At 41.0% G+C, this 20717-nt stretch overlaps 1 protein-coding gene across 2 annotated transcripts in view; it reads right to left on the minus strand.

Moving 5' to 3' along the window:
* The window catches only part of TRPC7 (transient receptor potential cation channel subfamily C member 7), a 103712-nt gene that overhangs the window by 26009 nt on the left and 56986 nt on the right, over window positions 1-20717 (minus strand). For both annotated transcript variants that reach the window (XM_083488097.1, XM_083488096.1), the window contains exons 4-6: window positions 10527-10691; window positions 6752-6968; window positions 2821-3054 (exon numbers count right to left, since the gene is read on the minus strand). In XM_083488097.1, coding sequence (XP_083344223.1) covers window positions 2821-3054; window positions 6752-6968; window positions 10527-10691 — 616 coding nt within the window. The remainder of the gene's footprint in view (window positions 1-2820; window positions 3055-6751; window positions 6969-10526; window positions 10692-20717) is intronic.

Genomic DNA, 20717 nt, shown 5'->3' on the forward strand with positions numbered 1-20717 from the left:
ATCATTAACTAGCATCACATTTCAGAGGATCAAGGTGCAGCAGATGTCTAAAAGTATATATGAGAACACAAGATATTGCCTTGCACTAACCCAGGCACACCACTAGTCTGTCTAACTCAGCACTCTCTATAGCAGGCATGCCAATGGCAGTCAGGGATGTGACAAATGTGCACTACCAGGGCCGGCCTGGGCTGCCCCAAGACATCTTGCTGTTTGAGGCAAAGGACAAGATGGTACTCCCCACCCCATTCTACAGATTTACTGGCAACTGAAACTTACTCCAACACTGACAATGGGATAGTGTCCTCCATCATACTTAAGGCAGAAGGTTAAGGTGGTTTTTTTTGGGGGGGGGGCTATGGGATATATTGCCTTATCACCAAGGACTAGGTGGCAGGAGTGGTGGAGATCAGGAGGAACAGTCAGGGTGCTGCCACCATTGCTCCCAACATCTGCCACATGAATCAATCATGTCACACTGCCTAATGGTAGGGATGGCCCCAGACCAGGGATACAGGGAAAGCACAGCAGATCAGCCACTAGGTTAGAAGCAGAGAGAAAGGATGGGCTCTTTTTATCAGCTACCAGAATGAAAAAACATTGCAGATGACATTCCACCTATAACTTACAGTGGTAAGTAGTTATGAACTTAATTCGTTCCGGAGGTCCGTTCTTAACCCGAAACCGTTCTTAACCTGAGGCGCGCTTTCGCTAATGGGGCTTCCTGCTGCGCCGCCAGTGCGCAATTTCTGTTCTCATCCTGGGGCAAAGTTCTCAACTTGAGGTAACTCTTCTGGGTTAGCAGAGTTTGTAACCTGAAGCGTTTGTAACCTGAGTCATTTATAACTCGGGGTACCATTGCATTCCAATTTATATTATCTTTTTCCTTTCTAGTGTAGTATTTAGAGGCTTCTGTTGTCTTTTCCTTTTTTCCTTTCACTTAAATTTAGCAAATATGTTTACAAAAAGAAATGAGGAAACTCAGCCATCCAATACTATGATTATTCAGAACAAAGATGCTGACTCTGAGGTATTATAAACAGACAGACACACAAATAACTAAAAAGAGAAATAATAGGCAGAAATTTCAAGTCTTTGACAGGCCCTTGTCTGAATGTCTACTTTTATGATAACTAGTTTGATATTTTAGTATTTCCATTTTTGTGTAGAATTCTGTGAATTACATTACAGGAAAATCCTTTCTTGCTGGTTCACTTTGTACTTCAGAATAATGCTGATTACACAGTTGTTCCACAAGAGGGAGCACTTACCCCACAATATGTAATAGCAGAAAGGTAAAATGGTCTAGCAGTGTCAAAAAAGAATATAATCCATATGCATGTCCTGATTAGTAACTGCTTTACTATGTGTGTGCACAAAGTTTATCCTGACACATTTTCTTAGAGAAAATGTAAATTATTTCCAAGTGTTCTGCATCCGGGTGTTATAAGAAATCAGCGTTGCTCTTCTAAATTCAATAAAAGTACATTGTGCCACATTACATCTGAATACTGTTATTCTTTCCTGGCTTCGCTGTTCTGCAGGTTTTTTTCCAGGCAACTGTATCAACAGAGCCCAGAAGATGTATGGCTCAAAATTATGGCAACTTTGTGTGACAGAAGAAAAAACATTTCAGTCTACTTTTGGTGACCTAGTCCTGAAACAGCTACAATCCTGTTTCTACAATTGTTGACAAATTACATTAACACATCAAAATCCAAAACTCTAGAGGCCCAAACAGATTCTGCTGTGCATTCCAAAGATGTATATTGGAATATAGGAGGTTGAGATCAGGCAAAACCAAGGACTTCTGCACACAAATCACCCCTTACATTTAAGGAGGCACTACAGACACAATTTGCAAGGGAGAAGCAAAGACTGAGGGGTGTAGTGCTTAACCCTCCACTTTCCCCTGCAACCCCCCCCCATGCTCCCCCCCCCCATGAAAGCTCTGCATGCATATTTGATATCAGACAGGGAAAACAGCTTGGAAAGCAGGGAAAAGATAAAGGTTAAGCACCCCCTCTTTGCACCTGCATGCTTTTGCCTGCAAATCACCACCATCACCTTTACAGCGCAGACATGCTGCTGGGTTTCCAAATGCATGTGGGACACTGATCATTCAGTTTTGACCTCACTTGTATTTCCTCATCTGGAGGAATCTGTCTCAATGCATTTTGACAACAAGCTCACAGTGTGGGAATGGTGCTTTGAATTGGGATTTTAGTTTTGCAAAACCTGATTCGGGAAATTGCCATCTGTCATCAGACCAGACAAAACTTTGATTTTTATTTTTTTTAACCTCGTGCCCTTTTACTAAGGAGCTGCTGGCAGTCAGTGATAACTTTAGCCGAATGTTTCTTTTCCTTTTTCCCCTTGGAGAAATACTAAGGGGTCCTACCCTAGCAGTGAGTCATATGCCATCGCTTCCCCAGGAGTTTCACCTGCTAAATGTACATACATATTATCAAGCTGTGAATGTCTCGTTCGCTCGGTCTCTTTTTCTTTGGGAACACAAAGCAGATCCCTTCATCTGTAGGTTACCTTTTGTACGGTGAACCTCGACAATGCAGAGGTTCTTCTCCTGTGCGGCCTTGAGGTTGTTCATACAACTGCATTCGGTTTGATCTCCACACAAATCTGGAATTTCATTTAAGAGCAGACTTGTCTGATTCTGTATTAGTTGTTTTAACAAACTGGCTCAACTGGACACATTTAATGAATAATTTGCAAACATTCCCTGACCTTCAGGAGAAGAACTTTGCGGCTTCTGCCTGAGCCGGAGCAACAAAAACGTATTAAGTAACAACCCTCTCTTACCATATGTGAAGTAGGCAACCTGAGGAGGAAGGGTGACATTACTGAGGTCATCAACGGGAACGTACAGGTCCACGTATTGTTGTGCTTCTGATGCCTTGAGAAAAGCCATGAATCTGGCAGTGAAAGAAGCTACAAAGATCGAAAGCATCCCAAAATCCAACAGGTTCCAAAGATGCATGACGTATTCCCGGGGGCCTTCTTCCCAGATTTCTTTGCATTCGGACCATATCATACCTGAGGGGAGGGCAGACAAACTTGGCATCATGTCATCAGCAAGGTTGGCAAAGGTGTGTCCCTCAAAATCCTCAGCCATGCCCAGGCACCAGATGTTGCATTAAACTTGCAAAAACACTGTCTCTCTGCCTCTCTCCCCTGAGCAACACAGCAAAGGCAGCATTTCTTCAGCTCCACCCAAAATGTGGTCCCTCCTGGAATGCAAAAACTTAGTGGCCAGAGCAATCTATGTTCTCTTATAGCTGTCCTTCCGAATATTCACTGACTCTCAGTATAATAAATCACAACCAACACCAACAACAATAGTTCTGCCAAGTCCTCAAAGCACTTCATGTACATTTGATAGTTGCAATCCCCACAATAACCCTGTAAGAGAAGTTAAAATAGGGTTGCGATATTTCAAGAAGTAAAAATCTGGACATTTTGCTGATTTCCCCAAATTCCTCCCACACGCTAATTCCGTCATTGGAATCCTGGACGTGTCCAGGAAAATCCGGACGTATGGCAATGCTAAGTTAAGTGGTGGTGTCTGGCCTAAGGCCGCCTAGTGAGTTCATGGCAGAAGCAAAAGTCAAACCAAGGACCTCCTGATTTGTAGCTTAGGGCTCATCCAGACTTCCTTTTGTGTCACATTTCTAGACACAGGTCCACGCTTTAAAATGCCATGTCTGATCACTTGGGTTGTTGTTTTTGCCCTGGCATTTTACCCACAAAAGCCTAGTCTATACTGCTGAGTCAGAGTAAATGGCAATCCTCAGAAAACCCAGATTGCTGTTTATTCGGATTTTGGGTCAAAGCATGGGTTTTCCTGAGGAAAGAGGCAGGTAAAAAAGAAGAAGTGCTCAGACATGGAGCTTTAAAGTGTGAACCTGTGAATAGAAAGTGTGGAGCAAAAGGTGGCTCATAGCCACTATGCTACACCAATAGCAACCAAGAGAAATCTTGTAGTAATTCATTATTTTCCACCCAAAACTCAGCTATGAAGAATTGTTAATGTCGCAAGACCAGTTTTCACATCAAATGCAGTTTTTTCCATTGAAATTCAGTTCACTCTGCTTAATTCCAAATACCATCATCCTGACTGAGTGAGGTTTCATTTGTGATGTAATTGAGAAAATAATTGGGGGGAAACCAGAAAAAAATTGTAGCAAGATGTAAAATGTTATATTCTTTATCTAGGCTGCAGAGAGAGCTTGAACAGGTTGTGGGCAGTTATTCTCAGAGAACAGTAGTGAAAACGGAAGATATCTTGGGGGTGGGCGGAGAGGACAAATATCCTGAATTTTCTTCACTTGTCATGCACCTGTTATTCTTTTCTCAAAATACAGATCTCCTGGGAGGCATTTCAATATGATTTTAAAAAAATAAATAATTCATACTGTCATTCATGAATTTTTTACAGCTTGTCGCTTATTCACTTTCCCAAATCTAATATCCCACACAACTGTTGTTTAACGCACTTTCATTTGGGATGCACAAAGATTGCATATCTTTATTTGCACTGAAAATGAGCAGGCTCAGAGCCAGGAGATTCCATTGTCTGAAGGATGGTATCAGCTTCTGACAAAAAGAACTCCACTCCAAATCTTCCAGGTAGAATTTGGAGCACCTCTGCATGGGAGGGTTCCTTAGTTTCACAGAACCATGTCAGCCTGGGGCAACCCAGGAAAAAAACATGGGCCCACCCACTGCCATGTCAGTTGTGGCGCAGCAGGTGTAGAAATTCAATTCAGGTATGCAAGCAGGTCCTGAGTGCTGCAGTCCTCCCTTCCTGCAGTTTCCAGTAACTGGGATTCAGAAGCATGCTGCCTCCAACAGTTGAGGGGGAACATAGTCATATTGGTTAGTGGCCACACAGCAGAGCAGAGTAGTAGAGCATCTGCTTTGCATGCGGAACATCCCTGGTTCAATCCCCAGCATTGCCAGGGAGCTCTGAGAGAAACCCAGATTTGAAATTCTGGAGAGCCACTGCTAGTCTCTGTGCATAATACTGAGTTAGATGGTCTAAGTACGAGGCCAATTCCTATTTTCCTAAGGAGGCACCCAGTACTTGCTATTCTCAATGGGACCTTTTCTCTCATTGCTAACAGCAGGTGTATAAACAGCCTCAGCCCAGTATACCTGAAGGAGCATCTCCACCCCCTATTGTTCAGCCCGGACACTGAGCTCCAGCTCCGAGGGCCTTCTGGCAGTTCCTTCACTGCGAGAAGTGAGGTTACAGGGAACCAGGCAGAGGGCCTTCTTGGTTATGGTGCCCGCCCTGTGGAACGCCCTTCTATCAGATGTCAAGGAAATCTGACTTTTAGAAGATAACTGAAGGCAGCCTTGTTTGGGGAAGTTTTTAATGTTTGATGTTTTATTGTGTTTTTAATATACTGTTGGGAGCTGCCCAGAATGGCTGAGGAAACCCTGCTGGACGGGCGGGGTATTATTATTATTATTATTATTATTATTATTATTATTATTATTATTATTATTTTAAGGAGGGTAGATTCTGATTGGGTCCATTGCAGGGGCAAAGAGCTATACCTCCTGCCAATACACAGTGGACTTAATCCAGTTTGGGCTTCCCCATATCACATCTGCTATTTATTTATAAAAAATAAACCAAGCATGGCAGAGTAAACTATGAGACACATCACAAGTGGTTTGACCTTCAGCCTAAGAAAGTGAAACAGCACCCAGTAAAGCAGCTTCTGAGGGGTTTTGTGCATTGTTCTCCCATGTAAACTTTGTTCTCTCATGTCAATGCTGCCGGCTATGATCTTACTGATTTTCTCAGACTGCCATATAATTCACTGGGGAATTATAAGATCCACGCATTGGCACAATTTGGCTTGGAAAGATCAGGTGTGTTATACAGGACCACCAAGGCTGTTTGGAAAAAGTAGAGACAGTCTTAGTGTTTGAGTTCCAAGATAATTTGCTTACCAATGGATAGCAAGAGAGAGGGCAGTCAATCATGTAGGCAAATGTTTTCTCCCCCATGGGACTTCAAGCACTGCTCAAAACAAATGCAACTGAGCTGAGCTACACTGTTTGTTATCAGCCCTTGAAAACATTCATAAAGCTGTATCAGAATTGGCAAGCTATTAAACAGAATGGTATAACTTCCTAGAAGCAATTTAAATGAGAAAATCAAATGACACTCTTCTAGAAAGTCGGATAAAAATAAATAAATGAATAAAATCCAACATTATTCCAGAGTGCCTGGAGCAGTAGTGATAAAGATTTCTCTGATTATGAGCAGGGTACCAAAATCTTCACACGGACACACACAAGGCAGATACCAATTCACTTCTTTAGCCAACAGCCTCACCACTGGATCTTCATGCCTTCCTCATAATTCCTGTTGGCAATAGTCTTTTTTAAAACACCAAGGATGGGGAATCTGTGCCCCTCCTAGATGCTATTGGCCTCCAACTCCCATTAGCCCAACTCCAATTAGCTCCAGTTAGGCCAATGATCAAAGAGAGTGGTAGCTGTAGCTTGACAACATCTGCAGGGCACCACTTAGGTACCTCTGATGTAATGTTACTGTCAGGGGATGAAAGATTCCACAGAGAAGGCCCCTTTCAGAGGCATCCCTGAGCTCCAGCTTTTAGCCCTGACTTTTCTCTCTGCTCTTCACTGCCATCGGTCTGTGTCCCCTTGACCTGTGCCTACGAGAACAATAGGTGATTGCATTTCCACTTACCTAGAACCCATTTCATGATGAGCATTTCTGTCCATGAGAACTGTGTTGTTTTTACCCTAAATATTTGTTTGGGATGATCCATGGCAGTTTCATTGGGTAGCAGCTTGACTCCTTCAAATCGGTCCGAGGCGTTCACTACTAAGAGTCCAAGGAAAATGGTGAAAGAAACGGCGTGCGCCACAAACTTCATGAAGGGGCTCCGGAGTGTCTGTCCCAGCTGAAGACAAAGGACATATGTGAGTGAGGGCATATCTAGGTTAAAACAAATTGATTCATAGCTGTTTAATCTACTTTGGCCCTTGCCCACTCCACCACATTGTAACAAGTTTTCACTATGAAGTTTCAACATTTTAAAGTTTCAACTTTGCCAATAAACTCTTGCAATAATGTACCAGTAATTGTTCAAGAGAGAAATATTATCTTTAAAGAAAGAAGAAAGAGAGAAAGAAAGAAAAGACTACAAACAAATTTACAAACTTGTCACACTTCTGAAAAACCTAGGGGACTTCATAAAGACTTAAATGGTTTTCTCCAAATGTGAGATCAAAATCTATTATCTTTATCCCAATATTTCCATAGTGCTTCTATATTCACTTTAATCATATAAACAAAGGATTCTTTGAAGCCAGAACATCTCTTTTAAAGCTTAAAGCACACACAAATATTTTTGCCAGACCTGAAACTTAGCTTCCACAATACTAACATAGCAAGTTCATGAAGTGTTGATATAATTTGAAGCACATTTTTGCATAAACAACTCAGCATAAAGGTCCAAACACCTATGGATGGATATTCTCATATTGAGTACAGAAAATATTGTCCTGAGGAAAGTTTTTGAGAATTTTATATTACGTATAGGCTGGTTAATATTAAAAAAACACCTTTCCTCTCATTTCAACCCTGCTGGCAGTGAAAATCCTGAAGGATCCCCCAAACTAACGTACATCCCTTTCTCCCTGCAGAACAAAACTTGGAAAATACCCCAACTCACTGAGATCTACCAAGCCCCAATGTTATCTGCCTTTAGGCACCTGTTTAAATTAAGACTAAGAAGGCCTTTGGATGAATAATCTTTCTAGAATGGGTATAACTATGGTGCTTTGTTTTGGTTTTACATTTTTCAGCTTTCTAGACTTTTCAGGTCCTATCTTAACTATTTTTATTTTGACAGTGGTTTACTGCATTTTGTGGTTTTGTTTTTACGTTATTGGATATTTTATTATATATGTGTGTGTGTGTGCACGCGCGCACCCTTTTAATAGCCACAATTGAAACCTCCCCATTTAGTGCAGGGAGGAAAAGTAGTTTTGCTTTTTTTAACCTCATCTCCCTGTCCTAATACCTACTTTGTAGATATTACAAGCTGTTGTTGGGGGCTCAAGCAGGCTCATTCTACTTCCTCATATTCCTTTGCTCCCAAATGATACTCTTAACATTCTGTAGCTTAGATGCTGTCAGGATCCTTTAGGCCAGGCATAGGCAAACTCGGCCCTCCAGATGTTTTGAGACTACAATTCCCATCATCCCTGACCACTGGTCCTGTTAGCTAGGGATGATGGGATTTGTAGTCCCAAAACATCAGGAGGGCTGAGTTTGCCTATGCCTGCTTTGGGCTCTGGATGGCACTAAGTTAAGCTGTTTGTTGTGCAGGTTTTTTTTTAAAAAAAACATTTAATTTACAAATGAATGCACTTTCACATACCTGGGGTGTGCCTCTAGTATGCAGTCCACTACCTTATTTTTTTTGAATATTTCCCTTCCAAAATGATAGGCATGGGACCATTTGGCTTTAGTATTGAGAGGGTACGATGACGATAATTGCAGTGTGAACACTAATTGTGAAAAGTCAATCCAGTGCTTAGAATTTATTCTAGCCAAGGTACTCTGGCTTCTTATTTCATAACATTTGTTCTGCAGTATCTACCTACAACAATATAGGGAAGAACTGCTGCTTTGTCCTAATGACTTTTTGTGTGTATGTGGTGTTGGTGGAGATAACATTGATACTATTTGTCTAAGCAGCTGTATGCAGAAGCAGCACATCTCTGGATTTGTGGAATCTGATACATGTTTACTCAGAATGCCCACCGACTTCAGTGGGAATTGTAGGTAAGTAGACACTGGATTGCAGCCTACACCAACAGAGACCCAGGTGTACATCACACAATCAAAGTACTGCATGCATTGCCACGGAAATAAGGTTGCATAGAAACTCTTTTTAATATAACTGCTCTTCTCCAGTGATGTCAAAAATTCCATGTTCGATCAGGGCTGCATCAATATTTTATTTTCTTTGTTAGTCTGATGAAAGCTGTGGAAATCGTCCTTGGAATGACAGCTTTCAAAACTTCATAAAAATATAATTTGTAGGAAGATAAATAATGCAGAACCTCAGACCTTCAGAATCATCCCAACACTTCTCCCTTTCCCAAAACCTAATATTTTGGATATCTCTCTAACTGATATCTGTTCAGCTGGTGCTTGGACATGAGTGGCTTAGCAGGTTTCAGTTACTGCCTTGATTTCAGTTACTGTCTGGTTTTTGTCTCTGTTTTTTTCATTTTGTTAAATGCAAACCATGCCTAGGTGATTATGACACTGAAAACGTTGCCTTCCAGATGCAGTTTGGCTCCAATTCCCATCAGAGGCGGTTTTGTGGTACCGCTGGGCACTGCCCTGCAGGAGGCACCAAAACAATGCTGTGGAACAGAGTGTGAGAGGCACATGGGGGCATTGAATTTTAGCATAACACAGGGTGCCACTGAAATTTAAGAGTCCAAAGTTCGCCACTGCTCCCATTAACCTCATGATCAGGGATCCTGCAAGTTGTATTCCAATAACATCTGGAGGGCAGCATGTCACCTACAGTGCCTTACAGTGTCACCTTCTTCATGTGTCAGTTCCCTTAAATGTACTGCATGTGGCAGCTTGGGTTGATAGCAGTCATTAGGCCTAAGGGACAGATAGGAAACCTGCAGTCATCTTGTTGTTGGGCTACCCGGCTGACGGGGATGTGCATGTAGTAGTAACAACAGGAGCAAGGTTTCTTAGCTGATTCTTCTAAAACTGCATCCACACATGACCCCTAATAACTAGTAAAATTGGCATTAGGTAAAGGTAAAGGGACCCCTGACCATTAGGTCCAGTCATGGCCGACTCTGGGGTTACGGTGCTCATCTCGCTTTATTGGCTGATGGAGCCGGCGTACAGCTTCCGGGTCATGTGGCCAGCATGACTAAGCCGCTTCTGGCGAACCAGAGCAGCGCACGGAAATGCCTTTTACCTTCCCGCCGGAGCAGTACCTATTTATCTACTTGCACTTTTATGTGCTTTCGAACTGCTAGGTGGGCAGGAGCAGGGACCGAGCAACAGAAGCTCACCCTGTCATGGGGATTCAAACTGACGACCTTCCGATTGCCAAGTCCTAGGCTCTGTGGTTTAACCCACAGCGCCACCCAGGTCCATTATGCCATCCCTTATTTCCTATTTTTATTTGTGCTTTCCCCACCTGTCTCTAAATAGCATCCTTCTCCTTCTCATCTCTAGCACTTTGGGGAACAAATTTCAAAACAATTTCGGAACTGCCTGGCTGGTTTCTTCCTATCCCTTTGTCACCCCACAGGAAACCCTTGAGACTTTCTTCTAGCCCTCTTGCAACCGGGATGTCAATATTTGTTTGTGGTCTTAGTTAAGCATCTGCCTTGGTATCAAGCCCCACAGGAATTTACAGTGTGTAAGTAATGATAAACAAACATGCACCTTAACCAATCTGTACCTTGCTGCAGGGAGCGATCCAATATGCTATGGCAAGGAATGGAAGGCCGATGGAGACTCCGAAAACAGCCAAGAATTTCACAGCAATGGACTGCTGGCGTAAGCCTGAGAGGTTTTCATACCACATGGTGAGCAACTGCTGCTGACAGTTCGGATGGGCAACAAACTGCAAGAGGAAAAATGAATGTAAGCATTGCCTGAAGAATATAAGAGCTGATCAAGAAAATAGCATGAGTCCCCTGACCACAGGGGTGATGAAGCTGTAAATGTACAGAGAAACAGAGCCCCTTTTAAACATTCAAAGCTTGTAGCAATGGCAGAGAACAAATCCCTGGAAAACAGAGAGATTAGGCCCATTCATGCAACACTCATCATCTATGTCTTATCAGACAAAACATTGCTTGTTCCAAAAGTTTAAATCTAAGGTACTTCCAGACAGGAATTTATTGTGGAACAGTATTCCTCATCCATGCAAGTTTTTTTGCAGCATCCACATAGCACTGTTAGCAACAAATTGCTAGTCACCTTCACCCCCCATTTTAAGTCTGATAAACTCTTTTTGCAGAAAATCCAATGAGTTCTTTAAAAAAACAAATCTGTTGTCAATAATCCATTTGGAACATATGCAACATCTACACTGACTTGAAAGCACACCCATTATCTCTGCAGATTCGTCTCTTATATCCAACAGTGATCAGTATCAATAGCAACAGTTTAAGTTGCCATCTCAGGATATATTCACCGTTCAAAAACCCACAGTCTAAAAAAAACACAAGTACTAAAGTATTCCCATTATGACTGTATTCTCAGCTGCAATCCTGCTGTGTTCAGCTTTCAAAACACACTAAAACATCTCTTGTAGTGCTTCGCTGAAGAAGTCTGGTGTGAATGCTAATGTTAAGGAAGTTATCTTAGAAAGCTTTGTAGAGAAGCATCTAGACTAATGGCCATCACTCCATATTGCTGTAGTAAAAATCAGAAATTTCATTACTTATGAATGCCTTTCCTTTTTTGTTTCCTGAATCCACTTTCAATGTTATTGATGGCTCCATAGTCTAGTGTGATAAGAGATGCACTTTCTGCATCTGGCATCTTCATAATATACTTTTCAGGGCAAGCTGAATACAAGTCTCTTTACCCACCATATTTTTGTGATTTTAAGTCACTCTAAGTTGTAACCCATGCTGGGAGCTCAGGGTTATAGACAGGTAATAAATTAAAACCCTACTACTACTGCTCCTGCTCCTCCTCTTAATTTCTACCAGTAATCAACTCAAAAGAGCAGCATAGCCTGTAAGCAGAGAATGCACAGATTCATTCCCATGGAAGTCCCAAAACTGCTCATAAATTTTGCTAATAGATCTGCAGGATATGAACAGAATTTGAAGGGCTGGAAGGTGTCTAGAGTCCTGCCTTGCTATGGTTACTACTGGCATGCCTAGAACCTTGTCCTTTTGTGACCACTTCCGGGGCTTACAATAAGGAGGACTTGGAGAATATCTAGTAAAAGATGGACAGAGGTCTATTGTTTTTATTCTGAGCTCATATTGCTGCCTTCTAAGAAGCTTGTGAAAGTCTACAATGCTGTGGTAGAAAGAACATTGCATCCTTGTCTGAACATAATCATCATCATTTTATTTGTATGCCGCCTCTCCACAGTTAAAACAATGCTCAAGGTGGCTTGCAATATGAAAAGATTTACCTAATTGCAAATACAGCAAAGTAGTCAGAAAAATAAATAAAACACATTAAAAACTACATAACCAAACTGAACAATTTCCGCATAAAAATAAAGCTACAAAAAGTTAATATCAGTGATATCAGCAACAACAGCAAAAACTCCCAACAAAACTTTTCCCGAAATACCCCAGTCCTTGCTGGACAGCAGTCACAGCAGTCCTTATGAGGCCTGTCAGGCCCCACCCTGGGCCAGGTGGAGAGGGGCAGGAATGGGGCCCTCGTTGACACAAATACACAATTACATTGGTGGCACTTGAAATCAAATTATAAGAGGCAGCTCCAATTTAGTGAGACATTCACAGAAAGCAGTTCATCATGCGTGTTGCACCTCTGGTTTCACTATGCCATTTGCACCAGTTTGTGGTGAAACTGGTATATCCAGCAGGTTATGAAGCAAATACAGTGGTACCTTGGTTCTCAAGCTTAAACCGTTCTGGAAGTCCGTTCCAAAACCAAAGCATTCCAAAACCAAGGCATGCTTTCCCATAGAAACTAATGCAAAATGGAACGATCTATTCCAGACTTTTAAAAACAACCCCTAAAACAGCAATTTAACATGAATTTTACTATCTAACCAGATCATTGATCCATAAAATGAAAGCAATAAACAATGTACTGCAGTCACACAATCAATCAATCAATCAATCAGTAGCTGAACTGGGTTCCACACAGCCACAAAAACAAAATAAAAAAGAGCTGCAAAAGCAAAAACGCAAAAAAGAGAGCAATAACAGACAGATCTCAGCGTAACACTCAAAACGGAAGTGCGGCACTCAAAACGGAAGCGTAACACTCAAAATTCGGCTTCCGAGAAGTTCGCAAAATGGAACACTTAACTTCTGGGTTTGCAGTGTTTGGGTTCCAAGTAGTTTGAGTACCAAGGCTTTTGAGAACCAAGGTACCACTGTAATCAGAATTGAATGGGAGCAGTCTACATACTCCCTCCTACATCCACCAGCACCTATTTTTTGCAGGCATGTAAAATATATACCCCTTATTTCCCACACAGAATATAATAGTTGCTGTGTACTTGCAGCTCTGTCTACTCTTTGGGTTCCTATGGCAGTATATATTCTTTGGATTATGTTTTTCTTCCCAACACATAGGTTGGGTGGGACAAGAGTTAGGGGACAAATGAGAGCAGAGTGGGAGACTTGAAACCACAGGTGACCAGGCCTTGGCATTGGTCCCTAGTATCTCTTTGTCTAATATTTTCATTGGAACTTCAGAGTATGGTGCTGATGTCAGCGTGCACATAACTGTACCCCTTTTGTCCCCCACCATATTTTCATTTTCTTTGCTGGAAGAAAAACCATCATAAAAAACCTCTGCGTGCTTTTCATTTTTCTTGTAGGCACAATGCAGACAATTAAATCAGCTTTTAATCAAACCAATGCCAAAGGCAGTTAGAGTCCAAAATGTTTTGAACAAAGCAAACGAACTGCTTATTAGTTTAAATGTTAAAACTCCTCCTAGAGGGATATGACATCTCACATTTAGGAATCATTAAATATTGTCTAATTTGAGCTGCGAAAGCAAGCTGAGGGTGTATATCTACAGCTGGAGAACTGTGAATGTCATTAAAACAGAGCATGACATATATAACAATATAGAACAATGCAACAGAATAGTTATTATGTAATAGGGTTGAAAGAGATTACTTAATCTTAAGTAGCCAGGGCAAACTGTCTAGCAGCATAAGGCTGGTGACTAGCTAACAATCAGTTGGGCTAGTGCTTTCCCACAGGAATTGGACCACATTTGGTCCAGTGGAAATGATTATTGAAATATTTGTTGATTTTTTTTAGTGCTGTTATTTATTGATTACCTGGTATTCCTTTGCTGGAAGCTGGAATCTAAATGAGTGTCTTATTTAATCAAGGAAGGAAATACAAGATTTCCAGCTAGGTTGTAGGGGTTGGAGGGTACCCGCAGTGAAGACTCAACAGGTAAGTGTGGTGCTTAACCCTGTCCTTGCCGGCTGATTCTGTCTGCAAATCTGACTCTGCAAATCACCTCTCTTTTAGACTCCATATCTGGCTGGCAGTGAGCCTAGGTCACCATCATCTTTGTTAATGTTTTAAATTATGGGGTTTTCCCTCAAAAAGAAAGCCCAGGCTAACTAATCGCATCATACAAACACAATATTATGAAAAATACAAACAATTAATAAAAATGCTGCAATCAGCTAACAGAGCTGCATAGTCAATGCACAGGAAAAAATAGTTCTATACCAAATTCACAAAGATTAAATCAATAAGCAAGGGATCTCTTTCTCTCTCTCTCTCCCACACCCACCCACCCCATTTATATGACTCCACCAGTCAATGTTGTTAATGGGGACAAGTCCACCCTAAATACTAGCAGAATGCAGGAGAAGAATCAGGCACACCCTAATTAATGCAACGGTAGCAAAAAATAATGAGAGCCACCATGGCAAAAAACAACAACACCATTTTCATGTAAAACCTGTCCACCCATCACAGGTCAATAGAGAGGCACTGCTCTCTGCTACTCTTATTCTAACAGAGAACCTTCTGGAGGCAATTGCCTCCAGTGGTTGTTGTAACCACCAATGAAACATTTCAGTCTGTCTCTGCCACTCATGGGGCTTGATGCTCCAGGTAAGTTTACTCAAATGTCACTTAACTGGAAAAACACTCCCTGCTCTTCAGTGAATGCGGGGCAAGGCAGAAATGGCCTTGAGGGCCAGCATTTCCCCCAGTGCTCCCCAAAAGGTTTGCTCCCTGATCTTGTTACCTCTGCAAATGGAACCACAATTTTGCCCTGATAATGTCAAGTTCTCCCCTCATAACACCAAGCCATTAAGCTGTTCACAGATTCTGTCAGAAATAAATGACAGCTCACTTGTCCAGTGATATGCATAACATATGAGATACATGAGCCCAGGGGATATAATTTTTGCTGACATTCAGAAGGTATATACTTCTTAATTCTTTCTTCCATAAAGTTGGGATCATGCTTCAATCTAGCTGAACACAAATGAAATTGCCTGGTATCAAAGCATGGTTTCCTAATGACATATCCACCACAGCTTCGCAAAGGAGTTTTTATTAGAAGAGATAAAGCTTCTTCCTTTTACATATTTTACCCCAGAGTGACTCCATCTCTGCACAACATATAATGTGACTGACTGCTAATAATCTTTCGACATGATTAAAGATAAAGATAATGAAAAGGAGAGATAAAGAAAATGTTATTATCATAGTTTATTGCATTTTGTGAGAAAGCAAAAGGAGATTAAGGCTCTTCAAGAGGAATTCTTTTTTTAAAAGGAAAAAGTATTCAGAGACACAAGCCCCAGGGATAGTATGACACATCTCTATATAAATGATATCTCAGGGGGAGAAAAAGACACTGAACACCAGAGAACAACAGCAAATATAACTTGTGAATTTATTGCAGCCGGCTATAAGTAGTACATTGGTAGAAAAATAAAATAGTAGCATTTATGGTGTGAGGTTTCAAATGATTATAGACTCTTGTGGGTATATGATTGAGTTCCATAAAAATCAATAGAGTTTTAGGCACTGATTTCAAAGGAATGATTATCTCTGAACCTGGACATAACTGTGACTGTCTGATAAAGGTAGCATCCAGATGACAGACTCACCGACAGCTGATGGAGCAGCAGAATATTAAGCTGGAAGGGACATCAAGGAAGAGACAAACTACCTGCGCTGGAATATGGCCAGTGTGGGCTGCATTTGGGCCTTCAAATGTTCCTGAATTAATAGTAATAATAACAATGAACTATTTTTCCTCCCCAAAAGTGAAACTGAAAGTGACTTATAAAATGAACATTAAAAACAAGTGGAGCACATTTGAATTTATTTATTTTTATGTCAAGTATCTCTCTCTCTCCACCCCCCCTTCTTAATTTGCCTCCCATCAATGGTGGTGATCAGGGTGAATTAACTATGCCAGCTTCAGGATTGGGGGAAGTTCTGCAGCTGGGCTGGGGTGTGTTGGGTATGGATAAATGATAAATTCAATTCTGTTTGCACTTAGGTAGGTGATCCTACCTAATGCATACTTTCTGAAACAATTTGTGAACCAAAATGCTGCCCTCCTTTGAAATTCATACTTCTCCAAATTCTGCAATGTACTTCTCCAGCCAAGTAATGTGTACACAAATACATAGACCAGGGCATTGTGTTAAACCCCCTCCCCCCACATATTACTGAAAACAACACACAAAAATGCATTATAGCTGGGAAAATTGCTTTGCAAAAATGTGTGTATTAGGTGAAATGGCATCTAAAAATGTGTAAATTGGGAGAAATTTGCATCCAAATGCTGATAAATTTTCATGACGGCTTTTTAAAAACAACAAAACAAAGCTGCAAACTGATGTTGAAAAGTTTGGGAGAATGAAAAACCAGGAGAAATTGAAACTGAGAGCTTTTCTCTGACAAATGTGAAAGCCTTTTGATTTTGTGGATTGAAACCTCCTCCCATCTGCCTGAAACTCATTCATCCCAATAAATCCTTCTTCCCTTCCCTGCTGCTAGAGCACTGAGAGCAGAGGACCAAAAAGAAATGTGGCCAAACCCAGGCAAGCAGGTACCTATTATTAACTGACATGAATGGTAAGCATACCAACAACTGCAGTGAATCACAGTAGAATAGGCACATCTATTTATAGTTGCAGGGCTTCATTAAATTGGAGGCCCCTAGTCATTGCTAACTGAATTTGAGAGTACAAGCTATTCTCAACATGCTGCATGTTCCAATAATTATTGTAATAGAAAAATAATTGATTGCATTTGGCAGCAAGGTACTCTAAGACTGGTTCTGTTATAATTCATCATATATTTTAATCTACTTCAACACCAGTAGTATGTAGGAACAGCTAAAGCAAAAACAACTATGAAATGGAAAGTGAGAAGGGATTTTTGTCCTATCTATGTTTATTAAAATTCATGGAAACATATTTTCTTCACAAAACAAGTTTGCTAGACTGGAATAAAATTAGAAGGGACTGAAAAGTTTAACAAATTTAGGCTCTGGCAGTCAACCCCTTTCCCCATTGTTTTCTCCTTTTTAAAGAATGAGTCAGTAACCTGTTGCAAAACTGAGCAGTATTAACTATAGGGTCTTCAAATAATTACTTTATTTAGCTATTTCCCTTTCCTAGAAACTGACATCATGAAAATGTGAAAAGAGGCTGTTAATGGCTTATTTAGAATGCAAGCATACAAAGGAACACTATAAGGAAAACATCAAAATGAAAGTCTTCATCTTATGGTGAAGACCTTGTTGCAAAAAGAAAGGAAGGAAGTCAACCACTTTGGCTACAATCCTATGCACATGCACCATAACTATGAGCAAGCAGCATTTTATTGTACAAAGCTGTCATGGTTGAAAACTGCAGACTGTATGCTGTAGAGAATAGGGTTAAATATGGTTGGCCTTGCTTTGGCACATCAAGAAAGAGAGCACATTTCTCATCTTCCTTTCTCTCTGCAGGCATAGTGCACCAGCAGGTTATGTCAAAAGTGTTCCACAACTTTAAGCCACCATCTCACACAGACTTGTTTGCTTTTTGCTCCCTGTTGTCCAGCTTCTGAATACCGGATGTTTTTCTTGTCTTTGTAGCCCCCACACAGCCTGAGCCCATTATTTATCCCTTTCATAGAAGATGGCAAATTTTGCATGCTTGGAGTTGTCAGTCTGTTTTAATTCATAACCTTCACAAGCAAATATAAACAAAAGTTTCCTCTAGGTTTATAAGAGCTTTTGAATTTTAAGAGAAACTGATAGGTGCTAGCATCAAGAAAAGGATCTGTGCACAAACATTGGACAATGCCACAGTTGGCCTCACCTTAAGAATGTTAACCACAGTTCATCAGTTCAGTGGGTTACTTTTCTTGTCTTTGCCCCCACTCAGTGAAGCACGACCCCAGTGAGATCCAACGATTGGCCAGTTTCATTTTTAGTCAATAAAACAGCAAGCGAACAAAGTTCAAAATGCTGCAGCTGAGCTCTGAACTTCATTTTTGTATGACTTCATTTTACTGACTGACTAGCAATGCCTTGCCCTTACATAACATGGAGGGCATGGCGAAGGCATTCCAGGAGGTTCAAGGAAAATGCTGTTCTGAGAAAGTCTGGAAGGTTCCGTGAGGTTTTACCAAGTTCCAGAACATTCTTGGAGGCTAGTGAAAAATGAACCCACATACTTTCCTGAAGCATTCTACTTCATTCTGTTTTCCCTTTTATGGCAAAAATGAACAATGTGATACAATTCTTAAAATGTTTACATGTATATAAAATGCAATTTATTTTATTTTTAATTGCATTGTTTGCTACTTTGTTGTTTGCCATCCTAAGGTCCCTTGAGAGGAAAGGTGGGGCATTTTACAAACAGACAAATAAATGAATGAATTGATATCACAATCACCCACACTCATATACACTACCTGTTGAACAGGCAGAAATGTTTTACATTTTTGCATTATACCCTCCTCCTGCTGAATATTCACACCAGTGTGACCATCCAGTTTAGTGTTGTTAGCAAAAGAAATGAGGATGAATAACTTGAGTGGCACTGCTATGGAGTGCTCTCTCTCCACTTTCAAAGTTTTGGGGTGCTAGGTGAAGCCCCTTGTGTTCTCCCCAGCTTTTAAGATTCCATGGTTTTACTTCTTAAAAGATTACTTTTTGTCTTCTGCTTGCTGGTTCTTAGTGTTGTTTACTGATTTTTTGTTGGCATATGGCTTTATGCTACTTTTCATTAATTTTGTGTTGACATTGCTTTTATAAATTGTTTTGGGGGCTATGGACCAAGATATTAATATACAAATTGCTTAGAGAAAGTCAGAAATGCTTACAGAAATAAAGCAATAGCTGAGAGGGTAGTCCATGACAGGGTTGTGGTTCTCCAAATATACACAGTGCCTCAGATATTTGCCTGGTTTGCCCATCTTTATGTTTGACCCTGAGTTAGGTAAATATACAAGATCTGGAATCTCACCCTCCATTAACTCTTAATGCCAGAATGTTTCCCTTCTGTTTTTTGCATTCACATTAATTTAGCATCACAGTATGAAAAGAACATACTCTAAAGGGTTTGCTGCTCCTGGAGAAATATATGTAGACTAAATTGGGAGCAGCCCAGGTCACACACTCCGCAAGAGCCACTAATTGGTTTCATTAATCCTTTTAACTTTAGTAATCAATTTTTTTATCTGTGGTCTGTCTAGGTTGCCATTTTATTTCAATAGCTTTCTCTCTTCCCTATAAGGCATGGAACCCTTGTATGGGCAGTGAGCAAAAAGGAAGCTTAAGAATTCAAATAAAATGAATCACATGTGAATAACATGCTAAATGAGATACCCATGCCAGTAAGGATGATTGTGATGATTTATGTCGACTCTGAAAAGATAGGTATCTAGGCAAGAAAGCACAAAGGGTGCATAGTTATGCAAGCAAATTACAATACAGTTGTATTGAAAGTTGAAAAGTTTTAACTGTGCGGCAGTTACTTAAATGAGCTGGTATTAGGGCCGGATCACATGAACCCCGAGATCTTGGAACAGGATCAACTAAGGCTCAGAGCAATGCCAAAATTCAGCACCTTTCATGCTCCATTCTAAATAATAGTTGCAGTGCCCCTGCTGGCACCCGAGGCTCTGCACTCAATGCGACTGAACTCCTAAACCTGCCTCTGTTGGGTCCTTGTTCTGTGAAGAAAATGAGAGGAACGGACTTCTGCACTTTGTAGCATCTGAACTTTGCCTGCCAATTGGAGCCTAAACAGAAGGGTGTGGGCATTTGTTCCCAAATTACTCATTTTTGCCCTTTTCTCATTATTTATGTATTGGGTCAGATGCTAGCCAAGATGGCTGTGTACAACATCCAGTATCGAAGGCAGTATGCCTCAGAATATCAGTTTCTGGGGTCATGAGTGGGGAGAATGCTGTTGTATTCATGACACGCTTGTGGGCTTCCTATAGGCATTTTGCTGGCCCCTCTGAGAGCAGAATGGTACATAAGAAGATGTTACTGCTATTTATTAGTTGATGTTTTTCTAATGTCTTCTGTTTATCTTTACAAGATACCTGAATTTGCTTCCTTCAGCTTATTTACCCTCCTGGCTGCAGCTATTCTGTTTCACAGAGAACTGATTTCTTTTTGTATGTCTGGCCTCTCCTTGGCCACTGTACAGTGGTACCTCGGGTTACATACGCTTCAGGTTACAGACGCTTCAGGTTACAGACTCCGCTAACCCAGAAACAGTACCTCGGGTTAAGAACTTTGCTTCAGGATGAGAACAGAATTCGTGCTCCAGTGGTGCAGCCCCAGCGGGAGGCCCCATTAGCTAAAGTGGTGCTTCAGGTTAAGAATAGTTTCAGGTTAAGAACGGACCTCCGGAACGAATTAAGCCTGAGGTACCACTGTATTTTCTTTCACTTTTGTAGCTATC

Source organism: Podarcis liolepis (genome assembly GCF_965112155.1).
Source record: "Podarcis liolepis genome assembly, chromosome: 2".
NCBI classification, from domain to species: Eukaryota; Metazoa; Chordata; class Lepidosauria; order Squamata; family Lacertidae; genus Podarcis; species Podarcis liolepis.